Here is an 18,726-nt window from a genome sequence, read left to right as displayed (position 1 = left end):
TGGTAATGTTAACAGACACCCAGACCTAGATGGGCCAAAGTGACAAAGTCAGCACCTGTTCATGGTCATGAGGACACTCACTCACAGGTCATGGTTAGGAGTTTAGATATGGGAAATAGATGGGGAAACAGTGGAAACAATGTCAGACTTAATTTTGGGGGGCTCCAAAATCACTGCAGATGGTGACTGCAGCCATGAAATTAAAAGACGCTTACTACTTGGAAGAAAAGTTATGACCAACCTAGATAACATATTCAAAAGCAGAGATATTGCTTTGCCAAATAAGGTCCATTTAGTCAAGGCTATGGTTTTTCCCAGGGTCATGTATGGATGAGAGAGTTGGACTGTGAAGAAAGCTGAGTGCTGAAGAATTGATGCTTTTGAACTGTGGTGTTGGAGAAGACTCTTGAGAGTCCCTTGGACTGCAAGGAGATCCAACCAGTCCATTCTGAAGGAGATCGGCCCTGGGATTTCTTTGGAAGGAATGATGCTAAAGCTGAAACTCCAGTACTCTGGCCACCTCATGTGAAAAGTTGACTCATTGGAAAAGACTCTGATGCTGGGAGGGATTGGGGGCAGGAGGAGAAGGAGATGACAGAGGATGAGATGGCTGGACGGCATCACTGACTCGATGGACATGAGTCTGAGTGAACTCTGGGAGTTGGTGACAGACAGGGAGGCCTGACGTGCTGCAACTCATGGGGTTGCAGAGAGTTGGATACGACTGAGCGACTGAACTGAACTGAACTGAAGAGCAATGGGAGATTGTCAGCAAGCTTTAAGCAAGGGAGGAAGTGTTCGAGATGAGGAACAGATGTGTGGGCAGGGAGACCATCTAGCAGGAGAGAAATGGTAATGCTTCTTCAAGATTTCCCTGCCCCCATGTCTGTGGTCACCGAGTAGAATCAGCCTGTGTGTGTGGCGAGCCAGAGGTTCACTGGCTCCCTAGAAATCCTTGCTTGGTCAGTTGACTCCAGGGTCTCCCACTGAGCTATACAAAAACTCCTGGGGGAGGTGGAAGGCTTGCAGGCTCTCACCTTTCCATGAATCATTTAGAAGGGAAACCAAAGCCTGCTTAGGTAAAAAGATCCATGAACTCCAGGTCAAGATCATATTCCTGTCCCAAAAGTAAGATTTCTTTTTTCCCTTCATCGTGTGTAGGTGTATTTAAAAAACAAACTATTTTCATTCAGTCACGGTTTCCTAGCAACCTCCAAAAAAAAAAAAAAAAAAAAGCATCTATTTTTCTGAATGTCTCTGAACACCAGCCCAGCGGATGCTCAAGCACGCCTCCAGAAGCACAGAGAGAACAAAAGCACTGGGATCACCCTGGCTGGTGAGAGATTATGAAACAGGAATTTCTTGATAGAACTCAGTCTGAAAGACCTGTACCATAGATGTGGGGTACAGAGTGGGGACCTGCTGTGAGTGTGCAGATATTCTTAAAGGATGTGATATTCCTATGGAAAATGGGGGCTGTGATTTCTGGGGGAAGGTGGTTTCTATGAAACAGCTGATGCATGAGATGGCTGACACCTTTTTAGCAGCTATTTTCTGTGTGTTTCCAGCCAGAATCTTGTTTCATTAAAACTCTATAGACAGAAAAGAGGGGTGACTGGCTGAATTCAAATTTAAGCTGAACAGAGTCTGTGCAAATGGTCCTCTTTCAACCAGGCACAATGCATGTAAGTCACTGAACTGGACAGCTGGCAGAAACCCCTCCAATCACTCAATGCTTGTTTTATAGAGGAGGAAACATGAAAACACAGAGAAGCAAATTTACTCATCCAAGGTGGTTTCACAGGGTCTGCCGACCTCTGGCCTTGTGGAATGGAAGTTCCTCATATTTTAAAAATCTTTTGCAGGAATTTTCTGGAGGTCCAGTGGTTAAGACATCACACTTTCACTGCTAAGAGAATGGGTTCATTCCCTGGTTAGCAAACCAAGATCTCACAAGCCAAGCAGCATGGCCAAAAAAAGGGAAAAAAAAAAAAAATCTGCCTATTATGCCACACTGAATGATAAGGGGGAAGGAAAATGGGTCTAAGAGAAAGTTGTCCCAACAACCAACAGACTCACATTTTATAATTGGTGCATCTGAAATTCAAAGGGCTAGCCAAGAATTAGAAAATAAGAATAGATTAAAGCAAAGGCTTAATCTTTTGCTTCTTAAAAAGGCATCTAAGCCCCACTCCAGTCAAGGAATTGAGGTAGGGCAAATGTTTATCAACAACTGTTTTTCTAATTATTGAATTGGAAGCATGATAACACAATCTTCCATAAATGCTAGCCTTTATGGAGTTGTGGAATGTTAGGGTGAAAGGTGCTCTGGATGATGTTAACCAGCCTCATCACATTTTAGACAACACCTGAGACTGGGGGGCAGCAGAGCCAAGAGGCTTGGCCGTGGCTACAGCAGTCAGTGGTGGAGCAGACTTCACATTCTGGCATCTGGTCTCTCCAGGCCCAGCACTTTTCCTTGTCTAAGCCACCAGAAAACCTTTCTGGCTTGCAGTGTCCTCTCTCAGCTGACTCTCCTGTAGGGCACAACAGTCCTGTCTTTATCTTTACTTCAATTCCTATGGAATGCTCCAGCTTTATTCGCTTTTCTCCATCTCATCTAAGGCTTTAGCAGATGAAGGCACAGCAAGTATGGTCCAAAATAATTTAATTGATTTGGTGAAGAATTTGGGCTTCCCAGGTGGCTCAGACGGTAAAGAATCCGCCTGCAATGCGGAAGATCTGGGTTTGATCCCTGGGATGGAAAGATCCCCTGGAGGAGGGCATGGCAACCCACTCCAGTATTCTTGCCTGGAGAATCCCCATGGACAGAGGAAGAAGCTTGGCAGGCTATAGTCCATGGAGTTGCAAAGAGTCGGACACAACTGAGTGACTAAGCACAGGTGAAGAATTTATTTAAATCAGTGGCATCCAATTATTGTTGGAGAGCTTAACTGAATAAAGCTTAATGTTTATATGCTACCATTTTAGAAGTTTTTAAAGCTTTTTTCCCCCAGCCTTTTAGGAGTAATGATTTAAAGACACGTGCAAAATTTCAAAAGTAGAGAAGGTAATATAATGAATATTCATAGGCCTATAATTCCAGAGTCAAGAAATGTTAACAATTTGCTTAGATGTGTATTAGCCAGGGTTCTCCAGAGAAACAGAAACAATATAGGGAGAAAATTAGTTTATTGAACTGGCTCACGTGATCGTGGTGGCTTGATCAGTCCAAAAGTCAAAAGGGGTCAGCGGTCAGGATGGAGATGCAATGAAGAGCTGCAGTTCAAGTCTGAAAGTGGTCTTCTGGCAGAATTCCTTCTTGCTCAGAAAGATCAGCCTTTGTTCTTTTAAGGCCTTCGGCTGATTGGATGAAGCCCACCCACATAATGGAGAGTCATCTGCTTTACTCAAAGTCCACTAATTTAAACACTAATCTCCTTCAGAAACCACCTGTGCAAAAAAAAATAAATAAATAAAATAATGTTTGGCCACAAATATGGGCAGAATGGCCCAGCCAAGTTGACACATAAAATTAACCATCACAATTTGCTTTAAATTTTTTTTATAGAAATAAAACACTGCAGATAAAGTTGATATCCCATTTATATACCTATCTCTGGGCACCCCATCCAATGGCGATAATTTGTAAAAAACTAACTCCTTTTTGTGATGTCAGGCCCCATTTGACCCCATCACCTGGGCTTCAATTTCTGGTTCAAAGTGGGGGTGAGAATTGCAGATATGGCCTCACCTTTGTCATCACCACATGTTTCTACAAGGACCTGCTGGCCATAGGAAGTTGTACACAGGTTCTATAGAAAATGCCATCACAAGCCATGAACCAGGTGGATTCACAGAGAGTCACTATGTTGAATGCACACAGAACTCAAACATATTCAGATCACAAACCATCTGTGTTTGGATGCTTCTGTCTATATAGTCTCATCCACGATTATATGAGCCATGTCTGTTTTACTTGTGAGTTTATTGCAATAATAAGTAAATGATGAATATTGACAAAAAATTTGGAAGGAATAAGAAGTGTCAGATAAACTCAAGGCACAGTGCACTGGCTGGCAGGCAGCTTTCTGACCTGGAAACCTGCTGGATAAGAGGCCTGCTCTCAGATCCCTTCCAGAGCCTAGGACTCCATGACTGGTATTAGGAGTGATAACATCCTTTATTCAAATTCTCTCTGATTTGCTGCTGTAGCTTCAAGGCTCAGAGACGCTGGGTCTTTCCAAAGGATAAAGGTGCAGTGTAGCTGCAGTTACCTGCTCAGCTGGATAAGCCTTTAATCATGGAAAGAAGGCTCCTAAAGAAGGAAATGAAAAAGCTCCTGTAAGTCTGATGGAAAATAGCTTACATTTATTGCACTGAGCATTTGGTGGGTTGTATGTCATAGATGGTCTGGATATTGGCAGAGGGGTTAAAAGCCTAAGGAAGAATTTGTTCGTGGTATAGGAGACAGCCAGATGATCTGGCCTATGTCTCCTCTCCAAAAGGCCTCACATGTGGTGCAAAGCAGGATGCTAAATCTCTAAAGAGGATGTTTCTGCCAGCAGCATGCACAACTGAGACATTCCTACGCCTCAGCCTAGGATCTGAGCTGAGAGGTCCAGTCTGCGCTGGGCAGGGTATGCCTTTGAAAGGGTTCGACTAGTAAAAGACATGAGTGAGATTCCTGAAAAAATGTACCCAAGGGTGCAGCATTTACATTGCAGCCTCTGCTTCTTCTATTGTGAATCTTATCAGTTAAATAATTTATCTCTATTTTTTGCCATCCAAACTTCATTTTAAACACATAAAGAAAACATTAAGTTTTCCCATGGAAATTTTTTCTCCTGTGGTAGCTTTTTGTTGACTTGACACTTTGTTAAGAGGCTGGTGAAAATCAAAGACCATATAAAAAGGGGAAAAAAAGGTTATTATGGTTCTATTTCATGATTATAGGCATAACAATAATACACTTATTAAAAACCTCATTATAGTCCCCATTAAATATATTTTCTCTGCCTATTAAGATCATTATATTTTAACAAGTGCTTAAGAAATGCCGCAATATGAATTCATACATTTTACATATATGTGTTTGGAGGTCTATGTAATAAAGAAGAAACCATAATTAGGAACGCCAATTCGTCTACATATCTCATCCAAAGAACTGGAATTTCAGAACTAATATAAATATAAACTTATACATATACATATACATATATGTGTGTGTGTCTGTATGCTACCAGAGATCAGTGGAGAAATTACTCCAGAAAGAACGAAGGGGTGGAGCCAAAGCAAAAACAACACCCAGTTCTGGATGGGACTGGTGATAGAAGCAAGGTCCGATGCTGTAAAGAGCAATATTGCATAGGAACCTGGAATGTTAGGTCCATGAATCGAGGCAAAATTGGAAGTGGTCAAACAGGAGATGGCAAGAGTGAACATTGACATTCTAGGAATCAGCGAACTAAAATGGACTGGAATGGGTGAATTTAACTCAGATGACCATTACATCTACTACTGTGGGCAGGAATCCCTTAGAAAAAATGGAGTAGCCATCATGGTCAACAAAAGCGTCCGAAATGCACTACTTGGATGCAATCTCAAAAATGACAGAATGATCTCTGTTTGTTTCCAAGGCAAACCATTCAATATCACGGTAATCCAAGCCTATGCCCCAACCAGTAACGCTGAAGAAGCTGAGGTTGAATGGTTCTATGAAGACCTACAAGAGCTTTTAGAACTAAAACCCCCAAAAGATATCTTTTTCATTATAGGGGACTGGAATGCAAATGGAGGAAGTCAAGAAACACCTGGAGAAACAGGCAAATTTGGCCTTGGAGTACAGAATGAAGCAGGGCAAAGGCTAATAGAGTTTTGCCAAGAGAACGCACTGGTCATAGCAAATACTCTCTTCCAACAACACAAGAGAAGACTCTACACATGGACATCACCAGATGGTCAACACCAAAATCAGATTGATTATATTCTTTGCAGCCAAAGAACAAAAACAAGACCAGGAGCTGACTGTGGCTCAGATCATGAACTCCTTACTGCCAAATTCAGACTTAAATTAAGAAAGTAGGGAAAACCACTAGACCATTCAGGTATGACCTAAATCAAATCCCTTGTGATTAAACACTGGAAGTGAGAAATAGATTTAAGGGACTAGATGTGATAGAGTGCCTGATGAACTATGAACTGAGGTTCGTGACATTGTACAGGAGACAGGGGTCAAGAACATCCCCATGGAAAAGAAATGCAAAAAAGGAAAATGGCTGTCTGGGGAGGCCTTACAAATGGCTGTGAAAAGAAGAGAAGTGAAAAGCAAAGGAAAAGGAGGATTATATGCATCTGAATGCAGAGTTCCAAAGAATAGCAAAGTGAGATTAAAAAAGCCTTCCTCAGCGATCAATGCAAAGAAATAGAGGAAAACCTCAGAAATGCTGAGAGATCTCTTCAAATGACTGAGGGACTTCACTTTCACTTTTCACTTTGCACTTCATTTAAAATCAACTAAAATCCAACTCAGGGAGTCTGGTTTCACACGACAAGTGTTGACCAGCAGCAGCAGCAGCAGCAGAATCTCTTCAAGAAAATTAGAGATACCAAGGGAACACTTCATGCAAAGATGGGCTCAGTAAAGGACAGAAATGGTATGGGCCTAACAGAAGCAGAAGATATTAAGAAGAGGTGGCAAGAATACACAAAATATATAAAAAAGATCTTCACGACCCAGATAATCACGATGGTGTGATCACTCACCTAGAGCCAGACATCCTGGAATGTGAAATCAAGTGGGCCTTAGGAAGCCTCACTATGAACAAAGCTAGGGGAGGTGATGGAATTCCAGTTGAGCTGTTTCAAATCCTGAAAGATGATGCTGTGAAAGTGCTGCACCCAATATGCCAGCAAATGTGGAAAACTCAGCAGTGGCCACAGGACTGGAAAAGGTCAGTTTTCATTCCAATCCCAAAGAAAGGCAATGCCAAAGAATGCTCAAACTACCTCACAGTTGCACTCCTCTCACACGCTAGTAAAGTAATGCTCAAAATTCTCCAAGCTAGGATTAATGCCGTGAACTCCTATGAAGTTTTGAAAGGCTAGTTTTTGGAAAGGCAGAAGAACCAGAGATCAAATTGCCAACATCTGTTGGATCATGGAAAAAGCAAGAGAGTTCCAGAAAACATCTATTTCTGCTTTATTGACTATGCCAAAGCCTTTGACCGTGTGGATCACAATAAACTGTGGAAAATTCTGAAAGAGATGGGAATACCAGACCACCTGACCTGCCTCTTGAGAAACCTATATGCAGGTCAGGAAGCAATAGTTAGAACTGGACATGGAACAACAGACAGGTTCCAAATAGGAAAAGGAGTATGTCAAGGCTATATATTGTCACCCTGCTTATTTAACTTCTATGCAGAGTACATTATGAGAAATGCTGGGCTGGAAGAAGCACAAGCTGGAATTAAGATTGCTGGGAGAAATATCAATAAGATATTTCAATAAGATATTTCTCATATATGCAGATGACACCACCCTTGTGGCAGAAAGTGAAGATGAACTAAAAAGCCTCTTGATGAAAGTGAAAGTGGAGAATGAAAAAGTTGGCTTAAAGCTCAACATTCAGAAAACGAAGATCATGGCATCTGGTCCTATCACTTCATGGGAAATAGATGGGGAAACAGTGGAAACAGTGTCAGACTTTATTTTTTTTGGCTCCAAAATCACTGCAGATGGTGACTGCAGCCATGAAATTAAAAGACGCTTACTCCTTGGAAGAAAAGTTATGACCAACCTAGGTAGCATATTCAAAAGCAGAGACATTACTTTGCCAAATAAGGTCCATCTAGTCAAGGCTACGGTTTTTCCAGTGGTCATGTATGGATGTGAGAGTTGGACTGTGAAGAAAGTTGAGCGCCGAAGAATTGATGCTTTTGAACTGTGGTGTTGGAGAAGACTCTTGAGAGTCCCTTGGACTGCAAGGAGATCCAACCAGTCCATTCTAAAGGAGATCAGTCCTGGGTGTTCTTTGGAAGGAATGATGCTAAAGCTGAAACTCCAATACTTAGGCCACCTGATGTGAAGAGTTGACTCATTGGAAAAGACTCTGATGCTGTGAGGTACTGGGGGCAGGAGGAGAAGCGGATGACAGAGGATGAGATGGCTCTATGGCATCACCTACTCGATGGACATGAGTCTGAGTGAACCCCTGGAGTTGGTGATGGACAGTGAGGCCCGGCGTGCTGCGATTCATGGGGTCACAGAGAGTCAGACACGACTGAGCAACTGAACTGAACTGAACATATATATATATATGTAGTTTAATTTTATCCAAAGAATCAATTTCAGTTCAGTTCAGTTGCAGCACCCCATGAGTTGCAGCACGCCAGGACTCCCTGTCCATCACCAACTCCTGGAGTTCACTCAGACTCACGTCCATCGAGTCAGTGATGCCGTCCAGCCATCTCCTCTTCTGTCGTCCTGTCCTGTTCAGTCTCAGAGTTTTCTTGAGTCTTCACATCAGGTGGCCAAAGTACTGGAGTTTCAGCTTTAGCATCATTCTTTCCAAAGAAATCCCAGGAATCTCTTCAAAGTTTCTCTCATCTTTCCAACAGCATCAATTCTTTGTCCAACTCTTCTTCATAATGTCTTCAACCTCCATAGCCTGGCTACTTTAAATAAAGTGTCTTGAAATTACAAAGCAAACTTCAATAATTTTTATCAATCTAGAATAGCTTAACAACACAAAACACTTTAGAATCCAAAAACAAATCTATCTCCAGCATAGGAACTTGCCCAAAATGTTTGGTAAAGACCTTGACCAACAGAACTCTACTTATGTAACACTGTGAGATTGACCTTGGAGACCCCAGAGTCTTTTTTCCTGCATACAGTCTCTCCTCCCAACTTTCCTCGGGTATTACCCCTTTCTATTCACCTCCCAGAGCCCTTATTCTACTCTCCCCTTATTAAAAATCCATTAGGGAAGGACCTGATAAGTATACACGAAAGCGGAATCACTGATATGTTTTTATGTCTAACGCTCCTAATGGTATTTGCATTCTAACGGGAGAAAAAAAGCCTGCAAGCTAACTAACACATCTGTATGGCATATCATATATCTGGAAGTTATCAACTTTAGACATTCTGCCTGAATTTAGCAAGGACAGCAGGGGAACCTTCAAAGGAGGAGTCAAGAGCAGCAGGGGAATCTTCAAAGAGGGGGTCTCAATCCTTTCGGTTTTGTAACATCTGTTCTGCCTATTGGGGGTTTATCATACTCCCTGCTTTCCTAGAAATTCAGTTCTATGTGAGTTTTATTTATTCATTATGGTTGGACACTTTAAATCTGCAGGGTTGCAGAATGGCTGTTTAAATCAAAATGAATATTGATTCAGCTACCAGAGCCATCGGTGACTTCTCTTGTATTTGGTGGAGGAGGGAGGAATTGGGGAGGAATCTTCGGCAGACCACGCTTCTGTGTCATTCCCGCTAGTTCAATCCTGCTCTCTTGTTTTTAAGGGGAGATTACATTGGCATCAGACTTCGGGAAAATGAATTTGACCCAAAAGGAAGAAGGCAACTCACCTTTCTAGATGATATGGTAAAGACAGGGATGCAGCTGCAAATCACATCTGTGTCGTATGTGTGTTACAGGGAGGAAGAGGATCTAACGTCTGTCATAAATGAGGCTAATCTTGATCCCCTTCCCCCAGAATTTTCTCTTTCTCATCTATCATCCTAGGATTGTTCATGTGGTCTTTTCAACTCATTAAACTGAAAGCAAGAAGAATGAGAAAGTAAAAAGTCATGAGACTTTCGCTATTTATTTTTATGAGAGAAAAGATTAAAAAAAGCAAAATGAGCACACAATTAAAAGTATGATAGCCATGATGGTGAACACCTTTTGATGAGATTAAACTACTACTGTATAGTTTTAAAATGTAATAATTTTTTAGCATTCATGGAGAAAAACCAAGTAATTGAATAATCCTTAATTCCTGTGATTATACCTGTTGAAACTCAGATTCATGCTATGTAATCAAAGTTACTTCACATAAATTAAAGAAGCTGTGAAGAGATCTAATTCAAAAGAGATTAGTAAGCCCTCAGCCTTTTTATGCTACCCATTTACTGTTCTTGCACTGATGAGGAAGATAGGACCACGTGTCTCCCCCTAATCTCGCCCATCCCTGTCTGATTTCCCTGGTGCTGAATGAGCAGTTAAGGAAGGCTTCATGTTCTAAACTACTTCTCTATGCATGTATTAAATAGAGAAATTAAACCAATTAGATAAGTGCTGGTCAAACTTTAATGAGGTCTTATTCCAAGACCGTTTTGATTCAGGAGGTCTGGGGTGAGGCTGGAGACGTGCCTTTCTAACGAGCAAGCAGGTGATGGCAGCTCCAGCTATCCAGGCATCAGTCTTCCAATTAGGTTTCAACAAGTGATTACTGCCTTTCTTTTTTTTTTCCTCCCTTCCTTCCCTTCCTCCCTCCTTCCTTCCTTTTCTCTCTTTTTCTTCCTTTCTCTTTTCAGTTTGGTTCAGTCCCTGAGAGAAATAATTACATTGTTACATCTTTTAGAAAATGTTAAGATGACGTAGAATCTTGGAATTCATCTACAAACACAAAAACAAAACTGACCTTTCTTCTTCAAGCTGAGAAGGAATGATTTGACAGATAAATGGTGAATACACTTAGAAATGACCAGGAAAAGGTGGTCAATACGATAAGAATGAACACAGAATTGGTCCTTAGCTTTTTACCACATAGAAGATAAGTCACTTACCCAAGTCTACCTGCAGTTCCCTGCTTCCACTGGGCCCTCTGCCTAGGAGGTCCTTCCCCTATGGAAATTCTCCTCATCCTTCAAGCCCAGCTCTGCCGAGGCCTCTTTTCTGAGTCTCTAGGGATTCCCTCAACTCATCAGGTGGACACACCTCCTCTGTGACCCTGGGAGCACATTTCTGATGTTACACCAAATTAGAAATTGTTCTCTATGTCCGTCTTCCTCTACCTTCCCCTTTTTCTATTTTATAATTCAAGGAAGTTGAGGCCCAGAGAACAGCAATTGCTCACCCAAGGATATAGGACCATGAGTTGCTAGCAGTAACCTAGGTTTGAACCCAGATTCCCTGATTCCCAGTATAGTATCTCATGAATCTATCATTTCTGGCACCTCCACCCACCCATCCAACACACACACACATTGGTCTAGTGGGGAGTTAAATGTAATGCCGGAAGAACACTAGTTATTTCTATCTGAGCATCAGGTTACGGGACACCGCTGGTGATCCTCACTGTTGTGGACATGACAAAAGAGAACAGGCTTAGCCGTGCCATTGTCATTGCCAGGGTGAGCATCAGTCAATGTCTCAGCCTGTTCCTTTGTTCTCTGTGCTCCCTGCTTCCAGGCACACTATGACTTGGCCATCAATGTTGCTTTGCAATGGCTGGATCACTCAGAAGACTTAACTTGGCTGGAGTGGGAGAAAGTGTAAGTTGAATAGTCCTTGTTCCTGTTTTGTTTTGTTAACCAATGAGTAATGATAGAGGAAGTTTATCACAAGGCACTCTGATTTGAAAATACTATGGAGTATTTGTCTCCAGCTAGAAACCTGAAAAAATCTCAACAGTCGTCAGTTTGAGGAAGTCTTATCCGTGCTTACATATTTTGCATCCCTGTGAACTGGTTTCTGTCAGATACAGATCTTTCTTGCATAAGATGTTTTGTCTTAGAAATATAACTGTGCTTTATTGTGTACATGCCTTGATTTTTTAAAAAAATGATCAGTATTTTGGGTAAAGCTGCAATCTTTTCCCAAGGACCATCAAACATAACTTCTTAAGCATTTAACCAGATGTGTACCTGAGCTAAGCAGTTTGAATCACCACTGTTTTAATGCTTGCCAAAATTATTGGCATTTTCTCCCAAATGTGGGGCATTCCAGGTGGCGATAGTGGTAAAGAACCAGCCTGCCAATACAGGAGGCATAAGAGACGTGGGTTTGATCCCTGGGTCAGGAAGATCCCCTGGAGGTGGAAATGACACCCACTTCATTATTCTTGCTTGAAAAAGCCTGGATAGAGGAGCCTGACAGGATACGGTCCATGGGGTCATAGAGAGTTGGACACGACTGAGCGACTAACCACACCTATATGTGCCAGGCAGACTCATTCAGCTAGAAAGAACATGAAACTGATGACGCCAGGATTGAATCCCTTGTTCAAGGGGCCAGTTTTTTTTTCTGCTCTGTTGCTTTAGAACACACACCTGGTGCTAAATGGTTGGATCAGTTAGTATTTAGTTGCAATAAGCAGAAAATCCAATTTGAATGGACTCAAGCAGAAAAAGGAAAAAAAAAAGAAAGAAAAAGAGGAGAGATTTATTGTCTCTGTATCTGGAAAGTCCATGGGTAGAGTGGCATCAGGCACAGCTTAATTCAAAACTCAAACCAGGTCATCAGGATCTACCTCTTGGCTATTTCCTCTGAGTGGACACTATTTCTAGTTTTACCCTGCTTTATCACAACAGTCAGGCCAGGGGAGAATGGATTTTTAAAAAGCACAGAACTGTGTCTCAATTGGCACTGTTTGCTCTGACTTATCTGGGGGTAGAGTGAGGGAGAGAACATGCTGGCTGAATTAGTCCACAGTGCATTTTCCATCCTTGGAATCTAGGGGCATCATGCCCCTAGAAGCTTATACAGGGGGAAGCTTTATAGGCTTACACAGGGGGAAGGCAGTTACCCCCAAGCAATTGCCACAAGAACAGAAAAGGATATGGATTGGTAAAACCACAATTGCCCACCATAGTGGCCACTCCTCTGGGGTTTGATACCTGTGGAATCATGGGTAGATGAGGGTAAATTCATCACCACTGTTGGAAGATTCAAAATTCAAAGTGTATACTTTGCTGATGATGGATTAATCATATCAGTTTTGTGAATAAATGCATAGCAAGCAGCCATTGGCTATTATTTATTACTTATGATTATCATCACAATTTTGTCAAAAATTCTTGTTAAGAAGAACAAGAATAAACCCTCCATTCTTATTCATATTCCCCCTTAGGAAAATGTCATTTCGGGGTAGACCCGTATATCCAAACCACAGGGAACGAGAAGCAATGATTTTATCATCTTATGCTGGAATCTTAATGGTAAGGAAAAGAACATTATTTGCATCTATGAAGATTTTGCATCTACAATGTGCATTTTATATTAAAGAATCTTATTTTATTTTTCAGCCAATGTTTCTAAATATGTAAAATTTATTGAAAGTAAATTTTTAATTTTTACAGGTTAATAAAAAGACTGCCTTCTATATTGTATTGTAAAAAAATATGTATTTAAGGGAAAAAATAGTGCATAAATAATTGATGTTAGGATACTCTGACTTATCCATTTATTTTGAAGTTATTTATCTGGTGCCCATGCTCTCCAGGCATGGTACTGAATGTGCAGAAGGTATAATAGTTTTATTTTATAATAAAAGAAAAGTCATGATATGATAATATATTTTTGTTATTATTTTGTTGTTTAATAGAACAGTATCCCGATTGAGGAAGTCTTTAAAATTTATGGGGCTGGCTCTTCTTGCAGTTCTGGTGCTGCCAAGGTAAGGATGACCTGAGACTATCAGCATAACGGAATTTTAGGGAGAATTTCTTTATTTTATAAATTGATAATATTGTATTTTCAGGCATGAAATAACAGCTTCATATCAAAATATATAAAACCAAATGTAATTATACCTTACTTGAGATGCTTTCACTACATAGAGGACTATACTCATAATAGCAAATGCATTTTATTAATTCATAAATAGAGGCAGCGACTTGAGCACCTTAAAGTCTAGATGCTGTCTCTGTTCTGCATTAACAAAAGTTCTCACTTACACTCTTCATAATATGGGTCTGGTAAATCCAAGTGCTCCTCTTGTATGATGTACCGTAACTTCTAGAACTAGGATGAGATCTGCAATGTTCATTCTCATGAGAAATTATCTAGTTTACTGCTGCCACATGTCTCCTTTCCACAAGACTGCTTGGAATTCAGTCCAGTTGAAGTACAAAAGATCAGGGAGTCCAGGTTGAATTCTGACTGTGTCCCTTCCCCTCTTTGGGTTTCCATATACTAATCCGGAAAAATAGAAAACAAATAGCCCAGAGTATTCTGAATTATCTTTACTATTAGTTCAGGTTTTGCTATTTATGAATATATAAATATTTACTAAACATTTGAAATATGGGCTTCTCTTTAGAAGTGAACTGCTGATCCCTTTGCCTTTGGATAACCTCTAGAAAAGAGAAGAAGAAGAAAGGGCAGATGGGGTGGGCAGGGCTGGGCAGAGGCATGGAGTGGGAGGCAGTCAGGGAGGGAAGCCAGGAGAGTCCCCACCGGCCTTCTGCTCCCACTGTCACTCCCATGTCCCCACCAGGGTTTGGAAGGGAGGCCAGGGCAGGAGCGGGGCTGCAGCCGCAGGAACACCGCCTGCCTTGCTGTCTTACCTGCAGACCGTCCTGCAAACAGTGGGGTCATATAAAGTCAGGAGTCTACGAGGGCCGCCTTAGGACTCTAGCACTTACTCCGAAGTGTCGTAACTGAATCCAGTGGTCCTCTCACCTTAGTCCATATGTAAGCTGGCCTGGTCTTGAGACTCAAATTCCCTGGGTTATGGAGGAAATCAGCACCCCCTCTCTGATCTCTCCGGTTTCAACTATTCCTTTCATTTATTCATTTGTTATAGTGGTAGAGGCAGGGATACAAGGGTGGGTGAGTCTGAAAAGATCACTTTCTCATAGATTTCCTATCTCATATTGGAGCTGGCATGCTTCCTTGGTTGAGATATAAGCCATCCCAGGACTAATGCTCCTCAGAAACCACGCTCTTCTTGGCTTTTGAAGAAAGACTACTTTTTTTGTTTTCTTAGAGAGTCAAGCAAACCACACTGCTTTAATCCTGTTTGATTTTTTTCCTGCAGATTTCTCCCTTCTAGGATTTCCCCCTTTTAGGCTTTCCCTTGAAAGCACCCCCTTCAACACATACATATAAATATCTGAGCCCAAGTCGCTCTGTTTCGGACATTGTGTTTTCTCCCCTTCATCGTCTTTGCCTAGCAGAGGACAAAGGCAGGCAGTAGGCAGACGTAGTTGCTTGGTCTCAACTCAAGTGGCCAGAGGACAAATATGGAAAATCACATCCTGGAAGGAATGGCACCGTGAAGCCCTCCAGTCTGAGCAGGGTTATCTATCAAGCAGGTTTGCAAACATGGGTGTTCAAGCAGCTTGGATAAACCAGATTCATTAAAGGGGCCAAAATGGAGGGGAGTAGGGAAGGATAAATTAGGAATTTGGGATTAAAATATACACATTAATACATATAAAATAGATTACTAACAAGGACCTACTATATAGCACAGGGAACTATATTCAATATCTTGTAGTAATCTGTAACAGAAAAGAACCTAAAAAGAATATAAATATATGTGTATGTGTATATATATATGTATGTGTGTGTATATATATATATATATATAGGGAAGCCAAAGTGGTACCCTCTGCATATCGGAAGTTGTTGATTTCTCCCAGCAATCTTGATTTCAGCTTGTGGTTCATCCAGCCTGGCATTTTGCATGATGTACTCTGCAAACATGTTGGGCTGGATGAATTACAAGCTGGAATCAAGATAGGTGGGAGAAACATCAACAACCTCAGATATGTGGATTATACCACTCTAATGGCAGAAAGTGAAGAGGAACTAAAGAACCTCTTGATGAGGGTGAAGGAAAAGAGTGAAAAAGCCAGTTTAAAACTAAATATTAAAAAAACTGAGATCATGGCATCCGGCCCCATTACTGCACGGCAAATAGAAGGGGAAAAGTTGGAACCAGTGACAGATTTCCTCTTCTTGGGCTCTAAAGTCACTGGGGATGGTGACTGCAGCCATGAAATCAGGAGACAATTGCTTCTTGGCAGGAAAGCTATGACAAACCTAGACGGTGTGCTGAAAGGCAGAGACATCACTCTGTTGACAGAAGTCTGTAAAGTCAAAGCTATGGTCTTACCAGGGGTCACGTATGGTTGTGAGAGCTGGATGGTAAAGAAGGCAGAGCACCAAAGAACTGATTCCTTCGAATTGTGGTGCTAGAGAAGATTCCCGAGAGTCCCTTGGACAGCAAGGAGATCAAACCAGTCAATCCTAAAGGAAATCAACCCTGAATTCTCACTGGAAGGACTGATGCTAAAGCTGAAGCTCCAGTATTTTAGTTATCTGATGCAAACAGCTGACTCATTGGAAAAGAACCGATGCTGGGAAAGATTGAGAGCAGAAGAGGGCATCAGAGGATGAAATGGCTGGATGGCATCACCAGTGCAATGGACATGAACTTGGGCAAACTCCAGGAGACGGTGAGGGACAGGGAAGCCTTGAGTGCTGCAGTCTATGGGGTTGCAAAGAGTCAGACACGACTGGGTAACTGAATAAAAACAACAATAACTCTGCATATACGTTAAATAAGCAGGGTGACAATATACAGCCTTGACGTACCCCTTTCCCAATTTTGAACCAGTCAGTTGTTCCATGTCCAGTTCTGTTTGTCCACTAAAAAGATGTACAATGTAACAATTGTGAGTTAAGTTTTATTGGGGGCAAATGAGGATTGCAGCCCAGGAGACAGCACCTCAGATAGCTCTGAGAGACGGCTCCAAAGAGGTAGTGGGGAAGGTCAATATATAAGATTTTGGTGAAGGGGCAGTTCAATGCAATCAAACGTTTACTTTACAAAAGGTTTCTGCTAGTCAAGAGGAGCTGATGTCTCCATGAAAATACTTAGTGCTTTTCTAGATATAAAGAGATGTCAGGATTGGGATCATGAAATCAGTTCCTGAAAATATCTATCTGAAGATCTGTACCACCAGTTTCTCTGAAGCACGGAGTGCTTCACTCTCCACCGCTGAACTCCCTTCACGGTGTGCCAAAGTTCAACAGCTGCAGCAACACAAGGTTCCGTCTCTGCAGAGGCAGATGGCAGATGCCCTTGGCAAGTGCCAATTTGTAGTTGACAACATAGACTACATAATGACCAGCTCTGAGTGAAAATAACTCATATCCTCAGAAAGGGGGTTTTGCCAAACTCAAGTTCAAGTGCCTGATACCAAATGAGGTCAAACAACCAAAACACCAGAGTTTGGAGCAGAGAGAGGTTTATTACAGGGCCGAGCAAGGAGAACAGGGTAGTTTATGCTTAAAGACCCAAACTCCCCATGGGTTTCAGGGAAGAAGTTTTATAGGCAAAGTTGGAGGGTTAGGCTCCAGGGTGTGTAACCCTCCTCTGATTGGTTGGTGGTGAGGTAACTGATGCTATTCTGGTAATTTCAGTCATCAGCTTTCTGGCTCCAGTCAGTCTGGGGTCCCTGTGCTTGTGTTCAGCCTACAATTAGTATCTTACACCTGAGTGGTCGTCTTAATTTCTGCAGAAGAACTCAGAGATTTGTATCAGATTGTTATGCAGGTCCCCTGAGGAGGAACCAGGCCCAGTCCTCATTGCAGCCCTACTGTTTCTTTCTGCCTAAGTCACTCCCCTAATTAGTAACTGTTTGAATCTGCTCTTTGGAACTTGAGGAACGTCTAGGAGGCTGCATTTTTTTTTTTCTTTCTACAAACAAGAAATGAGGAACATGGAAAGGTTTTGGTGCCGGGTCTCAGGCTCTACAGGATCCTGCTTGGTGTCAGTCCCCCCACCTCCCCGCCCCCCTCCTTTTTTTTTTTATACTCCTCAACCTTGAGTAGAACAGGCATTCGACAAGCTGGGGAATCATGTTTTGGATAGATTGGTTAATCATAAACTCAGCAGAGGAACTTAGTTTTAGGGGTACTGAATTTCAAGGGCTTTCCTTCAATGACCTGAGTTTGTTTATTGTTACAGGATATGAGTGTCCTGTACATGAAAGGCTGTTTTTTTGTAAGAGTTAAGTGTGAGGATTCTAAAGTCGGGTAGCCTGGGATCGAATCCCAGCTCTACTAGTTCAAACAGAATAATCCTGGACAAGTTCTCTAAACTCTATCAGCCTCGATTTCATTTGTAGAAGCAGGAGCCAGAAGCTGGGATTGCTATGGGAAATGAGGTGAGTTACATCCGTAAAGCCCTTAGTGGTTGGCACCTGGTAACCTCAAAACAATAGCTATGGGTAAGGTTCTGGTACTCACGGGGTTGGGGATGTATCTGATTCCCTCTATATTCCTCTAAATCAGGGTGTCTCAACATTTTTAACCAGATAATTTGTGTGTAGGGGGTGGAGTTGGGGCTGTTTAGTGCATTGTGAGCTGTTTAGCAGAATTCCTGGCTTCCACCTGAAACTGTTTACCTCAGACTGGGACTTGAACTGCTGGGACTCGAGTCCCAGTCCCTGAGTGGGACTCTAACCCACATGGCTGGGACTAGAATCTTGCCAAAACCCAGTTTTGGACTCTAACCCATATGGCTGGAACTTGAACCCGGTCAAAACCCACAGTACCTGGTTTCAGGACCTAATGAAGCTCAGGTTTTTGATGTCTCATCTCAGAAAGAATCCAGTGAGAGACAAAGTGACAGGTAAGAAGTAGATTTATTTAGAGAGAAACACACTCCAGAGACAGAATGTGGGCCATCGCGGAGAGTAAGTACAGCCACCTTGAAATGTGCTGTGGTTAGTTTTTATGGGTTGGTAATTTCATAA

The 18,726-nt window shown here is 41.9% G+C and overlaps 1 protein-coding gene across 2 annotated transcripts in view; it reads left to right on the top strand.

Annotated features, from left to right (window-relative positions):
• The first annotated feature begins 1,020 nt into the window (after nt 1-1,020).
• C2H2orf80 (chromosome 2 C2orf80 homolog) overlaps nt 1,021-18,726 on the top strand; it is a 28,799-nt gene continuing 11,093 nt past the window's right edge. The window contains exons 1-5 of one of the 2 annotated variants that reach the window (XM_060411251.1): nt 1,021-1,336; nt 9,529-9,610; nt 11,423-11,505; nt 13,083-13,170; nt 13,557-13,628. In XM_060411251.1, coding sequence (XP_060267234.1) covers nt 1,092-1,336; nt 9,529-9,610; nt 11,423-11,505; nt 13,083-13,170; nt 13,557-13,628 — 570 coding nt within the window. In that variant the 5' untranslated portion in view covers nt 1,021-1,091. Of the gene's footprint in view, nt 1,337-4,226; nt 4,345-9,528; nt 9,611-11,422; nt 11,506-13,082; nt 13,171-13,556; nt 13,629-18,726 lie in introns of those variants that run through there. The other variant, XM_060411252.1, reaches the window with a different exon arrangement.

This window comes from Ovis aries, chromosome 2 (genome assembly GCF_016772045.2).
Source record: "Ovis aries strain OAR_USU_Benz2616 breed Rambouillet chromosome 2, ARS-UI_Ramb_v3.0, whole genome shotgun sequence".
Classification (NCBI taxonomy): Eukaryota; Metazoa; Chordata; class Mammalia; order Artiodactyla; family Bovidae; genus Ovis; species Ovis aries.
The sequence above is the reverse complement of the archived record's forward strand: the minus strand, read 5'-3'. Positions and strand labels throughout refer to the sequence as shown.